Source organism: Haliotis rubra, unplaced genomic scaffold (genome assembly GCF_003918875.1).
Source record: "Haliotis rubra isolate DU_JTF1 unplaced genomic scaffold, ASM391887v1 Scf5, whole genome shotgun sequence".
Classification (NCBI taxonomy): Eukaryota; Metazoa; Mollusca; class Gastropoda; order Lepetellida; family Haliotidae; genus Haliotis; species Haliotis rubra.
The window spans coordinates 3,978,439-3,999,125 of NW_025767190.1; the positions used below are offsets into that span (position 1 = coordinate 3,978,439).

Consider the following 20,687-nt stretch of genomic DNA (forward strand, 5'->3'; position numbering starts at 1 on the left):
TAAGGGGCATCACACCTGCTTGACTTCATCTAAGTCCTTATGCTCTTGTTTGTTGAGGAATTGTGTATGATGTTTTTGTCCAAGAAGCGTTTACAAATTGACTGTAGGCCTTCTGATCCTTTTTCGTTGGCTATAGGCGTCTATTGTGTGAAACACTTACATGATTGTGGATCTTGTGGACGTTTGATGTTTCTGAATGAATAATATATTCCGACAAAAGAAGTAGCAATACCGGTGTCATGGGAGAACATGGTTGATAATTTTCTCACCATGATATTAAACAAATATGAGGTAGCATCACATTCCATCAGGGTAGCTATAGATACGACAAGGTAGCCATAGCCAGCGTGTATTTACCACACAGAATACTGAAAGAGGATCGCTGTCTCGAACGCTGTGACACTGGCATCCAGGTGGGTCACGAGGTAGACCGTCATCTTCAGTACCGACACAGCAGGTGCCCGCCTTGGCGGACACCTCGTGGTATAATCATAGACGACGGAGTCGGTCATTGTGTCGCAGCATAACCAGCAATCAGATGGTGTATCATTTGAGATGTCTGAGAAGATCTTGCGTCCTAGCTTATATTCGGACAGATGGAGGAGAGATGTGAATTACCTACTGGGTATCGTAATGTGTGTGGGGAACACCTTGCTCCTTGAAGATGTACTTTTGATTTAGTAAGATGCGTGCGCTGATGACTTCTGTCTTTGTATTTTAACATTCAATTTGTGGTTTATTTATATTCGGCCAAAATTAGAAAATAACATCATATTTCCACTCATTACCTGAATATTTAATGGTCAAATGAAACTTACCTTAATTCATGTTGTGTTAATGTCCCCTTTTAACATGTACATGTAAGATGTTTCCTCAGCTGAACGAATAATTTAAAAAAGAAATAGCGTTCTAGTCGGACTGAATACTACTCAACTCGTTTCATAAAATTACTATTATGGAGCGACGTTAGTATTTTATTCACTACTAGCCACTATCCTGTGGGTAATCCAGTTGGGATTTACAAATGTATACTTCAAACACATTAAAAGCTTGAATTAAATACCGTACAATGGCCAACCTTTTGTAACCAGGGAGACCTGTTCCACAAAACCAAAGTCTCTAAATTTGTCATAACTTATATACTGTAGGACTGACGTTGCGCTACCATCGTTGATGGAAAACCCTTATCACAAAGTTTTATGCAATTTGTAAAATGTTGTAGGAAGAAACACGGGCGAAACAATGTCATGTGACATCAGCCTAGCAACGAGGTTATGTGGGTCATCAAGTGTGCATAAGCTCCTCGCGGTGAATTATCATCTCTACACATAGTATCATTGGATACACACAGGAATGTGGAGAGCTTTCACTATTTTGTCGCGAAACTTTTCACAGTACACGCGCTTTAGTATCAAACACTGTGTAATACCAGTTCGTTGTTATTCACCACTGGTATCTTCAACGAGAGAGTAATAAAATAACTAACTGATGCCCCCAGTTGTCGTGACTGTATCGTATGTTCAGGTAAGCATGGGGACAAGTAGGTACACATGGTCATTGTGAAATCGTAAAGTAGTTTTTATAGGGGTTGTTATCTTCATCCGAAACCATAAACACGATACGGAAACCACGTGCAAGAACAAAGGCGTTACTGTCAAGAACGAACACATTGACACACTGATGTTAGCTTGCTTATTACAACAAAAGATAGTTATTTTTAACGCCTGTATACACAAACAGAGCTATTGACATATTGAAGAGAAACCTTGTTTTGTGTCATGTAAGAAGACACAGGAATGTTGTTATGCCATCAATGTTGTTTTCCCCACGTCAGCAATAGTTTCACCGCTGGGTCTGTGAGTACATTACAGTGTTATATGATTTTACCATGACGGTCGTGATATGGTATGGTAAAGAACAACGAAGATGTTCGGCTTTCGTTGTACCAGTGTGAGAAACCCGCGTCGTAGACGTGTTAGGTTAATGTGCATTCTAGCTGATGAAGGAGTAAGGATATACTCCGAAACGTTGTGTTCCTCATAATAAAAAAAGTTGACATCCATAAAAAAAACCTCTCTTACTTGTGTGTATCACTTCTAATGCCATTCAAAGACCATTCTAGCTGATTAGGAGGCAGTGTAGGTCACCCGTGCATTATCTTTTTCAAATGTACCTGGTGACCTGATGCTGCTGAATGTGGATATTATTCAGATACAACCAGGGGCATGATCGTTCCCATTGGCGTACACGAGTGTCTTGTATCGATCACCCATATGGGTTAACTAGTCCAGATTTGATTATATATCAAGTGAGAGAAACATTGGTGGCCCAGGTGTAAGCCTGGTGTGATTTATTGAGTATCTGTCCTTGGCTTTACCAGGATCCTCACATCTGATTATGATTCTTCGTTTGTTAGGACCCAAGCCGTGCTTGTGGAATTCGCCAATTCATTCATGTACATGCAAGTGAAACTTGTCAGATTTGTGTTAAAATAAATTCACATATATCACAGTCAGTCGCAGTGCAGTTGCACTGTTACCAACACTATTCACAAAATGACTGCGTCTCAGCGTTAATAGGAATATAAACCTGAATCCGTATATGACAGAGGCACTGTTCCAGTGTGTTCATTGCCGATCTCTTATAAACGCCATGCTGTTAATCTAACATCGACTATTCGATGTAAATAACTTGATTAATTGAATTACAATAAATAATACGATCCCGTAAGCTTTAGCAGTTATAAAGCTTATAGTCATTTCCTTTTAAATGGTTGGAAGACCCAGACGAGACCCAGACAGGTATGTGCACTGCACGCACAAACATCTTACTCCTACCGGTAATGCAACACCTGCTATCAAGAGGTGGAACACACGTGTCAGGTCATTCTGACATGCATGTCGGTTTGGTAGGTCGTTTCACAACGCTCTCAGCAGTTCTTCAGCAGTGTGACGGTGGCCTCTACTGATCGTGTCTGGACAACATAATCCAGTAATCGATATCATGAGCAACGAACCACGCTGTCTTGGTACGATGACACGCTATCAACCAAGTCACCCAGCCAGATCACCTGGTCCGTTTGGTTGTCTCTCACAAACAGAAAGAAGCCTGAGCCGGAATCCACACAGGGGTAACACATGTATGCTTGCCTTTCGTGCAAACTAACTTCAAATGTATTCTTCGGATCTGTGAAATACTTCTTTACAAATACCCACAGTTGAATATAGGATCACATATCTCCATTACTTTACTGAAGAAATTCGAATGTTAATGTTTTTAATGAATGAAGGCTGCAAATCAACCTCGATACCTCATGCCACTAAATGCTGTATGACAGTGAACGCCCTCATATGGAATTATGCAATATGTATTGATTACTGTGCATGGTATATACTCCCATGAAAATCCGTGGTAAATTATGTCTTTAGTCATCAGGTGACAATGCTTGTCGGAAGAAGCAACTAACGGTATAGAGTGTTCGAGCTCGCCATACTGGTTGGTGCCCTAATTGCGTAGATCAATGATCAAGATGTACATGACATGTGACCCGTGAAGAGCCGGGTTAATATTGGTCTTCAGCAAGCCATGCTTACCCTAAGAGGCGAATAACAGGATCACTGACCTGGATGATTCATGTCGTGTAATCCCAATTGTCTAGATCGATGTTCATGATGCCAGTCACTGGATTGTTTGGTCCAGACTCGATTATTTATAGCTGGAATATTTCTGAGTACGGGTTAAACAACAAACAAACAGTCAAAGCATGATTTGTGTGTTCCGACGCAACTATTTACATATCGGCTACAATAGCGGGGATATTGCAATGTACGGCGTTTACCAACAATCAAATGAAAAATAATCGATAATCGTTGTATCAAAGCCAAAGAAAACAGGCAGTGACCTGAACGAACAAACAATGGTTTGTTACATTACATAAACGATATAATCAGTAACATGTTGAGTTTCTCAGCCTCCCTGTTCCCGTGTCCCAAACTTTTAACAAAATGTATTCAGATTGTCCTGAAAGCATGGCAAATAACACTGGAGCCACTTTGTACCATGTCCAAATGTTGTGTAGTTGGGTAGAACGATCAAATAACATAAGTGAAAAGTGACCGAGCACATCCTCACTACTGAACATCTATATCACCGAAATAACAAGCAACCTTTGGTGCTACATATATTTCTCAAAATGTAAGTGTCGTATCTATTTACATGATATGTTTAGAACTATGCTCATCGTGCGTCATCGACACACCTAGGTAACAGAATCATTTATGTACGGCTTCACATGCACTGATTCGTACCGACAGTGGCATATCGAGACACAAAACATGTTACGGTATGCTTTGAGTACATGCATGCGAATAATGACGGACAGAGTGCCAATGCTTGGTTTTGTAAAGAAAGGAAAACAATCTTAAATAAACATCTCATCCCTTGACATTTCAATGTGCTCAGAGCTTGAGAGTATTCTTAAAGTAAATAGTAAGTGTTGTAAACTAGGAGCGGAACGGTGCACAGAGACATTGTCCCGGTCTGTACAACAGCACTCGCATCTCTCGGGTATATTTATTTGCTTTACATAATCTTTTCTCCAGCCCAATAGCTCCGTACAATCCTTTCACTGGCCCAGACACGAAACTCAGCATCATGCAGCTGCCCTAGTCTGTCTCACAATCCCTGAACCACATTATTTTCCCTACTGCCTAGCCCTCTCTGCAATGCTAACGCCCTAAATGAAGCAAATCTAGATTTCCTCTGGTCTCCCTTGGGCTTCTTTTAACTTTGAGTGGGTTCGTTTGTTACTACCAGAATTATATATACATGTATTCAGAGACTAAGCGTTTGTCTACAGCTGCCGTTCAGATCAAGTAGCTCAGCATAATCTGAGCCAGACTCAATACTTGTGCTTAATCATCTCACAGGTTCCATCAAACGATATTGATATATATAAATGGTGTAGGTCATCTCTGAAAGTAGTTACATCTTGGTGTGTGTGACAGTGATGTAGAACATCACGAACCAGAAGTCAGGTTTCCAAAGAGGTTTTGTCATATCATGTCTTCAAAATAGCAAACTAGAAACTACACCGTCACATCAGTTTCTTGAATGCTTACAAAATCATCCCGCTGGTCGTGAACAATGTCCGCTCATGTTTTATACATGATGATCAGTTTGGGATCTAGAAGTCCTAGTAAATATTACTATACATATTGTTAAAACTGCGATGGTTTGTTCTGAATGACGTTGAATTCTTGTTTCAGGTTACGCTCCTATCACCGGTCTCTGTAACCCGATACGTAGCTGTGCTGCTATTAAGGATGAAGGATTTACGTCGGCCTTTATTATAGCCCATGAGATGGCACACGTGTGAGTAATGATATACTGGAGTTATCCATGAGATTGAAGTTGATAATTACTCCTTCTACAGTGAAAACTTCTGTTAAGGGAACATATAATAGTTGGAGAATCTGAAATATTTTCATAACAGGTCACTATGTAGTGTTTATATAAATGCCAATGTGTACTTTTTGTATTTGATCTGATGATTTTAACGTCTTTATGATTTAGACAGTATGAAACAGATACAGTGTATTATCATGTGCTTATGTACTAAGACAAACAGGTTTCTAAATGAAATGTGAATGACTTCATTGAAACTACTTCTAGGTTTGGTTTATTCCATGATGGCCATGGCAACCGTTGCCATGGGCGCGAGTACCGAACAGCCATAATGGCGACTCTTGTGGAGTCCAAGCTGAACCACTATTGGTGGTCAATCTGCAGCCAAGAAAGGATGAAGTCGCTGGTTAAGTAAGCATTGAGACAAGTCTCAACTGACCAAATGATAGTACTGCACCCCGTATCACAGCTCATTTCTGAACGTTTGAATGGTTAATGTGCGTTTTTTTGTATCTATTTAGTGTCATGTAAATTGACGGCAATAGGAGTATGGTAATATAGAATTATCACAAAAACCAAATGTTTACTTTAAAGTAGAGTTCAGAGAATGTGTCATCGAGGCTTCAAAACACCCACATGTGTTTTGTGTATCTAGAATCAACAGTAGCAAGTCAGCTAACAACGACGGTAATATTTGGAAACGCCTAATTTGACTTAAGGAATTCAATCTCGCATGGTTGTCAGAAAATTAATTAATATACCCCTGCCTAACCAGATGCTGATGATGCTATGAACTTATGCTTTTATCTATCAGCTCTCTTTACTGCCTATATGATGATCCCTATGAACTGGAAGGTCTGCCAGAATTACCTGCAGCTATAGGAAAGAACTGGTCGCTAAATGAACAGTGCATTCTGGAGTTCGGAGAACAGTTTTCAGTTTGTCGAGCTGTAAGTAAAGTCTTTGGCGTTCATCGAAGTCAAATATAACACCTCTTGTGACCCTTGTTAAACGTCTCAGATCATGTTCATTTGTGAAAGATCCGTGTTCTGTGTTTAATTGTTACATATGAATCGTTACCGTTTGAAATTGTGTGAGATGTCGTATTTTCTGTCAGTTTCTGTTCCCCCCAAGAAAGCATGCCTTCAGGGTTGATACTTTGACTATATTCAGATGATGTCTTCTGCGATTTTGAAAAGTTGAATCATTTAAATATTGTAATTGGTTATTGTCACGTTTAATAAGACTATCAAACAAAACGAAAATAATGTTTGCTATCGACACCTCACAGGCGAAGTCAAATCAATCTTTACCTTAATGAGTGCCAAAATGTCACGGTCGCTAAAATGAATAAGGTAAACTCCAGCTGTCATGAAGGTCCCTTTCTCTAACAAACTGCGCATGTGCATATTGTCTTTGCAATATGGGTCACCTTGGACTGCATAAGAGAGCATTGTTTGTGGCTTCTCCGGTGCTACTCCCCACTCTGATATACAAACCATTGTCTCTTTGATACTTCTCACCAGAGGCAAAATCTTAACGCGAGGTGTGTGGTCAATCTCTGTCTTCATCAGTTCAGCCTGGTATGCAAGCCATATAGTGTTAAGTGACAACTAGGAGTTCCTTTAGAGATCACCTATGTATCTGTTGAAATGGTAGAATATGTTTCTTACAACAAAGAGAGCTCAGAGTTCTTGATTCTGACGGCGGTAAAAGAATCTCTACTGAAACGTCGCATCCTAATGAACATGTCGTCCATAAGGTGTCTTGCCTGTACTGTTAGTCACCAACTTCTAAAATGCTAATCAAATCAGATTATGTGCTTTACGTTTTCTTGAAATATCAATTTCTGTCAGCCACTTATCTGATAACAGCAAATATATAAGGAGTCTAAGTCCATATGTGCCTTGAACTCTACTCTCATCGTTTCATTTAAGAATATGAAAACGCATTTAATTGATTATCATTAAATCTGATCTTCGAATTTCTAACGAATACTCTTAACTAGTGTCGCACAGCAGTAGTATATCATTAAGACATCATAGAAAGGATGGCGTTGTGTTTCTAGTTGCGAAGTGATGAAGACTGAGATTGGTTCTTGACTAGGTGTTAACTATTCTCTAACTATGCAGTGCAGCCTGATGTTTGGAGAGCAGTTCTATTGATGTTGTGGCAGATTTGAAGCGTGTTTTTGCTATGACTAACACTTTGCTGTACTCCCATTCCTGTATTTCTCAATGTCTGTCTTCTTTTCTTCTACAGGAATATAATTCGGTATGTTCTTTACCTGTTCTCCCTTGTCACCGAGTTACTCACGTTTTGAATGTGGTGCAAGTGTTCACTGTTTCTGCTTTACCCCTGCATGGCAGATGAAACGTAAAATATACATAAATACATAGATATATTCATATACACTTTAAATGCACAGCAACAGGTTCTTAATCCACAAACAATCTGAATTGGAAGTCCTTCTTATCTTAAATGTAGTGCGAATAGCTTTTTCTCTATTCTTATCTTCTCCTGCTCCTCCTTTGCAACGTTGCATGACTCCCTTCCTCAACATTGTTACCTACTCTCAATGTGCAGTGATTATATTATGTACTCAATAAAAAATCACCCATGTGTGTGTTTTGTTGTTTGTTGTAATAAACGCTTGCATCGTTTATTTACACCCAGTGTCTGTATATGTTTTGTTCCTTTTTAAAGTTCCTATTGAACTCTTGTAAATTGTCTGTTTTGTGTGATAATCCTTTTTTGTTGATTTTAACCATGTCCGTATGAGGGGGATATGGCACTTGCCTTATCCTTAGTGGGTTTTCTGCAGTTTTACGCAGACTCTTGCAACATGCTCTGGTGCGGCGACTACCGCCGGCCTCATCTATGCCGGACCAAGAGGGGACCGCCAGCTCCCGGAACGCCCTGCGGTAGGGACAAGGTACGTAATAGGTTTTTGTAACAGTAAAAATGTTCTAGATATATAATTGGAGCTTTGGTAAAATAGGTTTGTGCCAGAGCGTTCACTGTTTCAGTCACGAGAGACAACGCCGTTGAACAATGGCAAATTTTTGTTTAAGTTATTGTAACTAACTCTTAATGATAAGCATTATGTACTATGGACATTTTCGGTGTAGGGGTAGGCTGGGGAGAGAAGCATCTAAACTTATTTACTAGTAAATGATTCCTCGACGAATCAATAATATCCATAGAAAGCGCAATGACTGCAACATTTCGATCGATCGCTTGTGTTATTTGTGTACAATTATTCATTTGTCAGCCCGTATATTATTAAATCGGCGTTAAATAACAAGCAGACAAAAGTGTCTGGTGATATTTGTGAACGTGGAATGTATAGGTGTTAGGGGAAACAATTGAATGTTATTTTATGTTTTTGCAAATGAATACATTCATTATACCAGGGCTGCATATTGCATAATACCGTATCGTTATAACCGGAGCATATATTGGCAATACAATGGTCTACCTGCTATGACCACAGCAATGTGTGAACGGTCGGTGTGAGTACGTTGGCAACCAGTCTCCAGTCATTGGTCGGTGGGGATACTGGTCATCGTGGACACCGTGTTCTGGAGAGTGTGGCGTGGGACTTCGGTACCGTAGTCGGACATGTGACAACCCAAGGTGAGATCAGCACTACCTATGGCGTAATTTAGAGTTCATGCTGTTAATCTTTTTAAATCTTGGACACGAATGGCCTTCTATTGTGGTGCGTCACACTTCGCGTTCATGAGTTTTGTGTGAATCCGTGAAGATCCGGATTAGAATTGGTCTTCAGTAACCCATGCTTGTTGTAAAAGGCGAGTCACGGGATTGGATGGTTAGGTTCGCTGACATGGTTGACACATGTCATCGAATCCAAATCGCGCAGATCGATGCCCATGATGGTGATCACTCAGTCTGGACCAGACTCGATTATTTACAGACCTCCTCCATATAGCTAGAATAGTGCTGAGTGCGGCGGTAAACAACAAATCAACCAACCAAATCATTCACCCTCATCGTGTTTGTTGGTTTGTCAGAGCCATATCCGTTGTTTTGGGTTTCGCCAAATTGTTAAACTTCTAAAAGCCTTCATCACTTCCTGGTTTCCTCATATAGAAGCTGATATGATCTAGCGGAAGTAGATTTCAAAGTGACTTTTACCCAGCCTTATTTACTCACTCATATAGTTTTAATATCAACCATATTTTGTTTATCATCATATTCCTAAATGGTTAATACACTGGTTTTGTTTATATGTACTCATTGCAATCCCACCAAGACAAACCGGCTAATCACATGCGCTGATTAAGACTGTTAATAGTTATTGGAATCTCGTGGAATGTTGTGTATCTGCAGTGATACCTTTGTTGCAGTGTGTTGTCAGTTATGTACAGTTATGTAGACATATATGTTTGCAGTCCTAAATATGGAGGCCGGGACTGTGAGGGCGGAAAGGACGAAATGGGGACATGCTTAAATAAGGTAGAGTCCCGAGTCCTTCCCAATGGGGAAATAACTGAATGATTGTGCAACATAAGGGTCTTTTCACAGCAACCATCTTTCATCAAGCTTCGGCTTGGCAGCACTGTGATAACCGAGCCGTTAAGAGGTTGGAATGACACTTGCATGTATGCTTTGTAAATAATGTGTTTAGATAGTAACGTATCTGATTTGGTGGTAAGTAGTAGTACTGGTACCAAATGTTTACCCACGACAGACATTAAAAACTATATTATATATCAGTATGTTTAAAAGGTGTAGAACATTGTTACCATGAAGGTGTCTAACATCTTGTGGATATGTTCATGTCGGACACGTTATACACCCGATGTTTGCACGGTATGTACTGCGTTCCGACACTGACAAAGGAGGCAGCTGTGAAGATCCGGGTTAGAATTGTTTTTTGGCAACCTATGCTTGTCGTAAAAGACAACTAATGGGATCGGGTCGTCAGGCTCGCTGACTTGGTTGACAAATGTCATCGTATCCCAGTTGCGTAGATAGATGCTCATGATGTTGATCACTGGATTGGCTGACCCAGACTCGTTTACGCCGCCATATAGCTCGAATATTGCTGAGTGCGGCGTTAAACAACAAACCAAACCAAAAAGACAAAGGCACGGATGGACCACACGGCCAAACTCTACAAAATGATGATCTATCGATGGTGGTTTCTCTCATTGCAGTATCGGTGTCGGGCATCTCCTTGTCCATTAAATGACAAGCTGTGGCGTAACTGAATATCTGTTCAACCTGTTCACATCATGCGTTTAGGCATACATCCTTGCATTGACTACCTACAGAGTTTTTAAGAGATATTTTATGTTCCCGTCCTGTGAGATCTTCGGACTGCGGTTGGTGAACGTTACAGGGAAGATTTGTTTATTAGCATAATGCAATAAACCTGAAATATAACACGTCGCGTGACGACAATGATAAAAACTTCCTTTAAAAGAAAACTGGAGAGCGTGCAATAAAATATATTCAATATTGAAGATCACAATAGTAGATCGTTGTGTTGCGATGACATATTTAAATTGAAAGGATAAAATTAGTTATCATATTCATGAAGAAAATGCAAAAAAGAGTTCTTTCATGAGACAGGGTCATCGAACAAATCTCCAGGTAATGGTCTAGGGCACTGTAGCTGCACGTCTGAGATAAATGGTAATATTGTTTTGACAGAAATGTTCCACGTACACCGACATCCGAGCTGGAGAGTGTGAAGTGTGGGCCGAGATGAACGTAAGACCTGGGAGACACACCTGGAAGCCCTTCCCAGCCAAAAACAGTACGTCAGGGCAGTCCAGTGTCCTCCTAAACGCCTGCTTCTTTGAAATGGAGGCATTCTGTCCTGGGTCTGTCTTCTTATTTGGGATGCATTCCTCAAACATCGAACCATGGTCATATTCCTAACCCAAACTACATACTTGCTTTTTTCACTCAAACAATACCGATGATAAATAAATGCCTTCGAATATAGAAACACTGACCGGTCTAGCGCGGAGCACTAATAAGGGTTTATTCTGTAGCACTCGAGAGGTTGTGAAATGCTCGGATCTGTTCTAAATTTCCACAGCATTTGTAATTGTTGAATTACAACATTTGTTATGTATTTCAGGAACTCACACTATAATAATAAAATCTGGTGATGATTGTAAACCACTCTACGACCACTATACAAATACACAGTTGACAAAAACGGATTATATATACACCATGTGGTTTCCGTTATTTCTTCATGTGTACGTATGTTGTCTGGGGAAAGAGTGTTCTGAAGCTGAATACACGCGTAGCCTTGTGACCAGCAGCAGTTGCTTTTGGTCAAATAATTATAAGGGCGATGATAATGCTAAATAATATAGCATATTTAATCATATATGTGAAGTATTAAGGACTTTGAAAGTTTGTTTTATAGTGTGAGAGTTAAATACTCGGACAGGTAAGACAGCTTTGTGTTAGTGCGCCCCGCTAGTAACATCAAAGAAGCTCTTATCGCCATCACTAAGTTGATGTACTTTGCATGAAGCGGCACTCTAAAAATAAATCACAATATTACTGTTCTCGCCAAAAACACGTACCGTAAGGATATGTTGATCATTTGTATGTATTTATTTATTCCACTGACGGAAAGTACATCACTTAATTGACTTATACCTGCCCGTTGCTCTGGTAACACGTGTACTAGACTTTTACATGAATGTACATGAATTGACAATTCTCAAAGAGTGGTTAGACTGTCAACTGTCAAATGTCAGCCGAAACGAGTAGAAAATACTGTCTAGATATTCCTATGGCTGACAGACGCGTTAAGGCTCATTCTGTTAAACTAGGTCAGGGAACAATTCGTAGGAGATTTGCACTTAGATCAATTTTGTTTGAAGTTCAGTAAATAATATTCATGAAATGATTCGTTGCCTCATTGAATGACGGAAGAGTACACATGTGTTCCTCTTTCAGAGGAGGATTGGTGTAGACAAACCTGTAAGTCGGACAGGACTGGAGAGGTCGTCACCATCGACATCAACACTGAAGACGGCACTCCGTGTACATACGACACCGACTTCAGTATCTGCATAGAGGGAAAATGTTTTGTTAGTATCAACCTTACCTTTTCTAGTGAATGGTTGTGGCCACACGTTACGTGTGCAAATTCAATGTATCAACATGCCTTTTGAAAATATATTCAGTCAAAACACGTCAGTATGTGCACAATACCAAAGGAAACCAGTGTCTTAAGATGTCTTAACTTTCCAGGCATTAGAAGAAAAATAAATGGCAATAGTTAAAATTTTAAGATGTCAATATTTTCCCTCATCAGTTGTGGATATAAAGCCATGCATGTGTTAGTGGACAAACACGTTGTAGACAGTAGATCTGCCCTGTCATCACTGTGGGAGAAGGAGATGGGGAAAGGGGTTCATGTCAAGTCGGTAAATCCAGTCGTAAAACTGGGCTTGATGCATGAGCTGCGCTTGTCCAAAGAACCAATGTATACAACTAGTATAACTGTCAGAATGAGTGTTCGGTAGGCAGTATTCAACATGAAGGCAGATCTTAACTAGATTTTACAAATGTGAGAATGAAACCCGAGCCTACTTCGTGGCCAGCTATCCTCGCTACCAATAAATACCTTTCAAAGGAATCAAAGAACTTTGATCACCACGAACTTGATTGCTTAACGTCGGGGTAGTGAAATTTCAGTCTTAAACTCATTATGATTATGCATATGTATGTGAATCGGATTATCTTTGTTATTTACATTCCAACACAGGATGTGGGGTGTGACGGTGTGATGAATTCAACCAAGAAGAGTGACAGCTGCGGTGTTTGTGGTGGAGATAACTCCTTCTGTAAAACCGTCACAGGAGAGTTCCTCAGAAGGCCTACTAAAGGTGACACTGTATTACCTTGCGCTCAATTTAGATAACTCAAATGTAAAGTTTGTGAATAAAAGTATGTGAATAAAAGTAATCATAACACATAGTTACTGTCGGGAAAAGGAATACAGAACTCACAACGTGTCATGGTACGTTTGTAATGACTGCTTTGGTCTATAATACTTATGTCAAATATTTGGACTTTCAGAAGATGAATATGAACAAGTCGTGTTCCTTCCGCACGGAGCCCGGAATGTGGAAATAACCAAAACGGAAGAGTCACCGCATTTCCTGGGTAATCAATCATCATATTGTAATCTGATTGCACCAACGCACTTGATCTTTTTGTCATGTACAATAAACGTTTTAAATGCCTAATATACTGATAATCCACATGTAAGCTGTATGTATTCTAAAACATCACATTTTTCTCACTCTCACACACATTATCCACCACCGCAGTATGTACTCACCCATCTTGCCCATATGTCATTTAAATTATATCATAAGATATTACACCCTTCTTGGGAAAGCTGATTGGCCCAGAGTTTGAAAAGTGTAATGCTTGCAGAATGTCTTCTGTTAATGCGTCATCTACTGTTCCAGCAATGAAGGACCCAGCACGAGGCGATTATTACATGAACGGCAACGGGAAGCAGGAGGGCTCCAAACAGCTCGTGGCGGAGGGGGCGTTCTTCACATACGCAAGGGGACAAACATACGAAAGTCTGGTTTCCAGAGGGCCTTTGAAGAAAAACTTGGAGATTATGGTCAGTTGGTTGCCATGTTTTCGGAAATAGGAGATTCGTCATACAGATGGATACGTCTTTTGATTAGGTCTGACGGTTAATGTGTGAGAGTAGCATGAGGTACACACCCATGTAGGCCATCTTTGAGATGAGGTAGGAAGAAGGGATGTGTTCAGCCTATGTATTCACAGTGTTTGTCATATGAGAAGTTCCCACGATTCAGGCAAAAGGGATGTGGTTATTACTTGGGTGCTCTGGATAAGAAAGGTGCTGTTTTGATTGAATATCTTGCTGATACTTAAAGTTCATATTTTAAACTGGAGATGGGCTAACATATGTACATTTTATTATTGCCGTAGAAGTGACTCTGATATAATTATGATACCCAAATATTCACGCATAAGTCCATGGGGACTCCAATGGATGTATCTTATCTGATGTTTGGGAAGTTTGAATATTGATAAAGTAGAGATACTTCAGACACAATGAAGAGTTCCAATGTATGGCGTTCATCGAAAAGGTGGTAACCAATTCATCACAAGGGTAGCAGTCCTATTTTGATGATATATTTCAGTTATGATAGGGAGGCTAGCGTCACCACGTTTTTCTCAATTTGACCCCTAAATATCTGGAAAACATTCTTATGTTATTTAGTAGTTGCTGTAGATTCTCTCTTGGCTGAACATTCTTCTTGGCTGCAGCTTCCTTCCGCCGTTAGAGGCTTCAAATCTGTATTCTGCCATAGGTCGTATGATGCTCCGTCTTACTGAGGCTATATATCTAACTTAATGTCTGTGAGGGTTTCCTTATGTCTTCAGGATGTGCCTTACTCTCTGAAGCTACCATTTCCTCAGCTTACTTATCTATATTGCAAATATGCTCACTCTGTTGCTTATTCTGTTATGGTTCTCTACTTGGTGCCTGGTCTTGGTGGCTTTTATCTTTTGCTAGTTACATGAGTATCTTTGATGAAAGGTCGCACATGTACTTATGATTACTTACGTTCTGTCACTATCATATCTATAAAATCTTGCTGTCTCTGCAATATCTAACCTTATCATCGATACTTTGCTCTGTGTAGTGAGCCTCACCAATAGCAGTAGAATATATAACTATGCATGTGTATATTGACAGTATACTATCTGTTATGTGCTTTTCTCCGTGAGAAATTATGGTAATGGAAGCATTTTCTTGTTTCTCAACCCTTTGGTCATATTAGGCTGGTAGGCCTTCTTTTATAATAATGCTACCCGTGAAGATCCGGGTCTTTACCAACTTGTGCTTGTGAGAAAAGGCGACTAACGGGATCGGGTGGTCAGGCTCGCTGACATGGTTGACACATGCCATTGTATCCCAATAGCGAAGATCGACGTCCGTGTTGCTGATCACTGGATTGTCTGGTCTAGACTCGATAGCTGGAATATTGCTGAGTGCAGCGTTAAACAACAAACAGGTTGAAACAACCAACCAATTTATAATAATACACTGTATTCACTACCACAAACTGCAACATTCACCTTTCTCTTTCATTACATAGACACTAAATAACACGTACGTTAAGAACAAAATTGTACTAAAAAATAAACAACATTTGCCTTTGGTATACCTAGCAAGATACACACTTTTGTATGTCTCAGGTGAAGAGAAACAAGGAAATGTTAGGTAGAATCAATCGAGTAATGAGTAAATGATACATTCTTAAGCTTTTTACTGTTCATATGCATGAAAAGCTGAAGCTGTTATTTTCTACATTATTATACTAATGGTCCATGATCACATAAAGAGGACTATAAAGAGGTTCATCTTCGAGACTTATGTTATTGCTCCAGTTGACATGACTGTAAATAATTAAGTATCTCGTAGAGAACATCCTAATGGTGTCCACGTGTGTTCTACACTGAAGCGATTATCTAAGTAATGTAGCAGTGTGGTTGCAGCTGTTTCCAGCCGGACACCTCGCACCTGCCTCCGTCACCTACGCCTACACGGTCAATAAAGACGATCACACTTTGGAGAAAACTAAGTATAAATGGAAATTTACGAAATGGTCGGAGTGTTCTGTAACCTGTGGCACAGGTAAAGTATTTTCTTATCCTGGTGTTGAGTTTTGTACTCTTATAAGAATTACAAGAGTTAAATTTACAAATGGAGTAAATATCAATTTAAATTATTACATGGTGTATGTGTGTCTAACACAGAATGATCTCACACCAGAACGACTATTCACACACACACACACACACACACACACACACCCACCCAAGGGCTATCAAAATGTTCTGAGCCTACAATACTTCTGATACGTGCATGATTAGAATAACTCAGTCTGTATGATAATAAAGAATGGTTAATATCATTCACATAAACGTAATATTGACAAGCACATGTCGCTAGTTTCCGGTCACGTGACATCTTATCACATGTACCCCTATTAAAACTGCATATATCCATTTCTGCCGTTCAATAGGGTTTCACCTCAGTCTTGTATCTCTTCGGGTTTAGCTCAAACAGCAGGGTGACCGATGTAGCCGAAACAGAGTTGAAACAGGCACAAAAGACAGCTCGTTCACTCGCGATGGTTATTTAAGGCATTCTCATGAAGTGACCAGTGGTCTTGTCCCATGGCATTGCTCGTGTAAACGATGATATGCCGATATATAAACACCCATTTTTTACACAGTCACATATATAATGCGACACATATAGTTAATGTCGTCGTAACAATTTGTGTTTTTATATCTTTTGAGTGGTATATGACATGTTTCGATGATTGCAGGAGTTCAGACTATCATGCACGGGTGCTTCGACAAGAACACCGACGAGAAACTGAATGACGAAATGTGCAGCTTCCTAGACCTACCACGACAAGACCAGGCCACGTGCCACAGGGAGTCATGTGACCAAATACGGTAACTGCATCACCTGAACGACGTGATGGTCCATGTGTTGCTTGTCTGACTTCATTACATGTTGATCATGATTGGTCTTTACCTTGCAGTGTAAACATGACGCTTGATGTCCACTTAAAAGTAATGCACATATGTCGGCAAAATGTTGTCATTAATAGTGTTTTTTTTCCCAATGAAACGTAGAATATTTCATGACCTCTCATTCACTCTTTCTTACATATCTAAAATATTAAGGCTGTATGAAATATACTAATTGTTACGTTTATAGAAACGACCTGCTATTATGCATAACCTAAGTGTATGGTGAATCACTTGTTAGGTCTTTCCCCATGTAGATACAGTAGATAGATGGATATCAAAGATAGGTTTTATAAAACAACACAGAACTCCCTTCACAAGCAAATATGACCGCCTTCAGCTATATAAGTGTCCCACATCAGGTACATCTGGGCGATGTTCAACAACTTCTCTGACTGCTCCGCCTCGTGTGGCGACCGTGGCTACAAGTTACAGATGTACGGCTGTGAGAGGAACTACCCAAATGCTTCAACTGAATACGTCCCCCATCACTTTTGCGAGAAGGTGGCGCCACCTAACGAGACAGTGGAGTGTAACCGATTCCCCTGCATGCTAAACTGGAGCGTCGGAGAGTGGAGTGAAGTACGATATTACCGTAGATAGTTACTAACACAACGGTTGTTACTAACAGACACTGACTTTCTTCGAACACTTCTAAATAGAAACCCATCTGGGGCCCCTTTCACAAAGCAACCTTTACTAAGGTTAACCTTAACTCCCATTCGTCAACATTGCACTAAGGTTACCTTAGTGACTTACGATCACTAAGGTGAAAGGAGGCCCTGATCAAGCATCTCAAACAGTCTGAATAGTCGGTGTGGTTATCAATGCGTTATGCTGGTGTAGAACGTCTACCGTAGAGTTTAAGGGCATTGTTACTTGGCTTGTTTTCCACCGTAGTGTTCCAAGACGTGCGGAATGGGGATGCAGCAGCGGGAGGTGTGGTGCGGGGACCTCTACGACTGGAGTGAGGACGACGTCTGTGACGAGGATATACCCACTGCAGAGAAGATATGTAGCAAAGGCCCCTGCTGTGAGTCGGGAAAGCATAGATAGGCAACAGGATGAGATACATGTAGAATACTGGTTGTTGTAAGTTGGTTAGCCAGTACGGATCTGCACCACGAACGTCCAGCCGATTATGATGCAGTCGATACGAGGAAGTAGTTCACATGACGTTGAGCAAATACAGAACAGAGATTTTCGCCTCTTACACCAGTGGGTCATATTTTGAATAAGTGTTGAAAATGGACACAATGCCGACTTATAAAGAATCTCACAGTTACTCTTCTGGAGACCAAACACGCCCATGGATATCACTGTTACCACTGGGCTTCTCCACAAGCTACAGGATTCCTTAAAGATAACAATAGGCTTGTTTCGAGTATGCTTGTATACATCACAGAATATGTATAGCGTTGTACAATATCAGAACAGTATCCTATTCATTGTAACATCAGAGCATTGCTCTCACGAAGGATGTCTGCAGAGTTTTGTTTGCATGTACCTCACAACATATACCTACGTATCCTCATTCTGTTTTACGGATTTCATTTCTGTATCTTAATGACGAAAATATATTAGTACTTGTCTATAGGAGCCCAAGCCATTTTTTCTTGGAATCACTGAAGTAAGTCCTTCTTTCTTTTCAGTTCCTAAGCCGCCACCTTCGTGTAAGAAGGACAAATACTCATTCTGCGCGTACGCATCAGTGAAGAAATGCCGGTTTGCTGGCTTCCGGAACATGTGCTGCATGTCTTGCTACCAGGGCACAGGGGCCGCCTACAGACGCCACACCCGCATGGCCAGGCAGAGGAGAAAGCTTAGGATTAAAAGGAGATTAAAGGCAAAACGCCATGAAAATCATATTCTAAAATATAACTAGAAATATACGTATCCGTGTAATGAAAATAATATATTTGAATTACATATTATATGTATGTTCAAAGATAGCTGTGATTTGGCTTATTAACATCCGATATGCTTCACAACAGTGCAGTTGGTGAAGTTTCATGCTCAAATATGCTTCGTCATATTGTGGTATTCTACGTGCTGATAACTGGTGCTAGTATCTATGCATTTTAAACATGTGCAGCTACACACTTTCCTATGCACACGCCCCACTTACACATGAGATGCTTGTTCGTAGCTTTTGTAATGTAACAAAAGTTATTATATTTGACAATACCATTAGTCTTTTGTCCAATCTTTGGGGTCGAAAACTTAATGTTTTACCAAAAAATGTGCCAAATATAAACACAGTGACATTGGTGCTAGTTCAGTTTTGTTTGACATTTACACAGTTGATACAATTGAATATAGCTTGCTCAACAACTCGATGTTATAAAAAAGGAATGAACATTGTGAAACGATTTTGTAACGTGCTTGAAATTATTTAAACTTGTTTCAGATCATTTGTGATTATTTAACCGATTACATAGGAAAATATTTCCTTTTCTTTATGTTTACAAGAGTAAAAACATCACCTTTATACAATAATAAATATAATGAAAACAAGAAACGGTTTCCGATGCCTTGACCATCCCTTCATTGATAACATCTACCCAATACCCCATGGGGGTGTTAGTCATTATTCGCCTATACTGGTGCTCAAATGTATTAACGTACAGGCGTGTAGATGGTACCGGTTATAAGGTTTACACGGCACTGCAATCATAGTGTTCTTATTGATACATGTATGTTCGGTGACTTGTGACTCATGGACCTATATGTAATATTATATACATTCATGTGTACACGTTTCTATTTTGAGACTGTGAGATCGGCTCTCGTCTAAGCGCACATTTCAGTGAAATGAATATATGTAACGTAAAAACATATGGCATATATTATGAAATGTATCACACGTATAGGTTGTAAGAAACAGTGTTAAGGCTGTTCTCAAATATATTGGTCAAAATGTTTTTGATTGTCAAATTGTTTATGTTGTTACTTATAATGTTGAACGTTTGTGTACATAGTTTTCTGCATGTTTTTGCATTGTTATGTGATATTGTCAAATGGCAGTTTCCCATTTTGCACACACGTTTCACCCTGTAGAGTTTTGTCACCGATGTTTCTAATATGTCTTAATACATGCCCATGTAATATGCTGACAGGTGAACTCATTACATAATGTTCGTTTCTGGACCAGGGTTAAGTATCCTCATGAGTGTCTATATTCGAAACACGTGTTCAAAGTACACATATGAACGTTTTGTATGAAACGTAGGCCTTTGTAGAAATGTTTTGCACATGTGAGACAAGGTCCCAGTTCAAGGGAACTACATCATGCTATTTGATCATAATTGTAAACGCCAGTAATTAGAGCATGCTGTGAACATAATCATTATCATATTGACATCAGATATTATCACAGCTGATACTTAGTGTGATTGTGGAAGCATGTCGGTATTTCAGACTTGTAACTTGACACTATTACACCAGAAAGAAAACGGGAAACATCTCATTACTCTCTTGTTAAACCTCACGCTTGTCTGAAATAACGTTTACAGTTTTCTTAAATTCTCAGTTTAGAGCAAATTCTGATTTAATGTATCGTTTTCAGGTAGTTTACGTACCATTTATTAAATTGTTTTGAAGAGGAACGTCTTTTGTTGTTTTCGAATTTTGAGAATAACGCTGCTATGAACAGTAAGGTTTTC

General features: G+C 39.8%; 1 protein-coding gene across 2 annotated transcripts in view; it reads left to right on the top strand.

Moving 5' to 3' along the window:
- The window catches only part of LOC124291692 (A disintegrin and metalloproteinase with thrombospondin motifs 3-like), a 55,773-nt gene extending 35,146 nt beyond the window's left edge, over positions 1–20,627 (top strand). The window contains exons 8-24 of one of the 2 annotated variants that reach the window (XM_046728743.1): positions 5,268–5,373; positions 5,674–5,817; positions 6,221–6,356; positions 7,669–7,680; positions 8,231–8,341; positions 8,903–9,045; positions 9,825–9,888; positions 11,092–11,197; positions 12,367–12,500; positions 13,181–13,301; positions 13,495–13,581; positions 13,893–14,056; positions 15,973–16,111; positions 16,812–16,944; positions 17,385–17,604; positions 17,923–18,055; positions 18,675–20,627. In XM_046728743.1, the coding sequence (XP_046584699.1) occupies positions 5,268–5,373; positions 5,674–5,817; positions 6,221–6,356; positions 7,669–7,680; positions 8,231–8,341; positions 8,903–9,045; positions 9,825–9,888; positions 11,092–11,197; positions 12,367–12,500; positions 13,181–13,301; positions 13,495–13,581; positions 13,893–14,056; positions 15,973–16,111; positions 16,812–16,944; positions 17,385–17,604; positions 17,923–18,055; positions 18,675–18,907 (2,186 nt within the window). In that variant the 3' untranslated portion in view covers positions 18,908–20,627. The remainder of the gene's footprint in view (positions 1–5,267; positions 5,374–5,673; positions 5,818–6,220; positions 6,357–7,668; positions 7,681–8,230; positions 8,342–8,902; positions 9,046–9,824; positions 9,889–11,091; positions 11,198–12,366; positions 12,501–13,180; positions 13,302–13,494; positions 13,582–13,892; positions 14,057–15,972; positions 16,112–16,811; positions 16,945–17,384; positions 17,605–17,922; positions 18,056–18,674) is intronic. The other variant, XM_046728744.1, reaches the window with a different exon arrangement.
- The last annotated feature ends 60 nt before the right edge of the window (positions 20,628–20,687 follow it).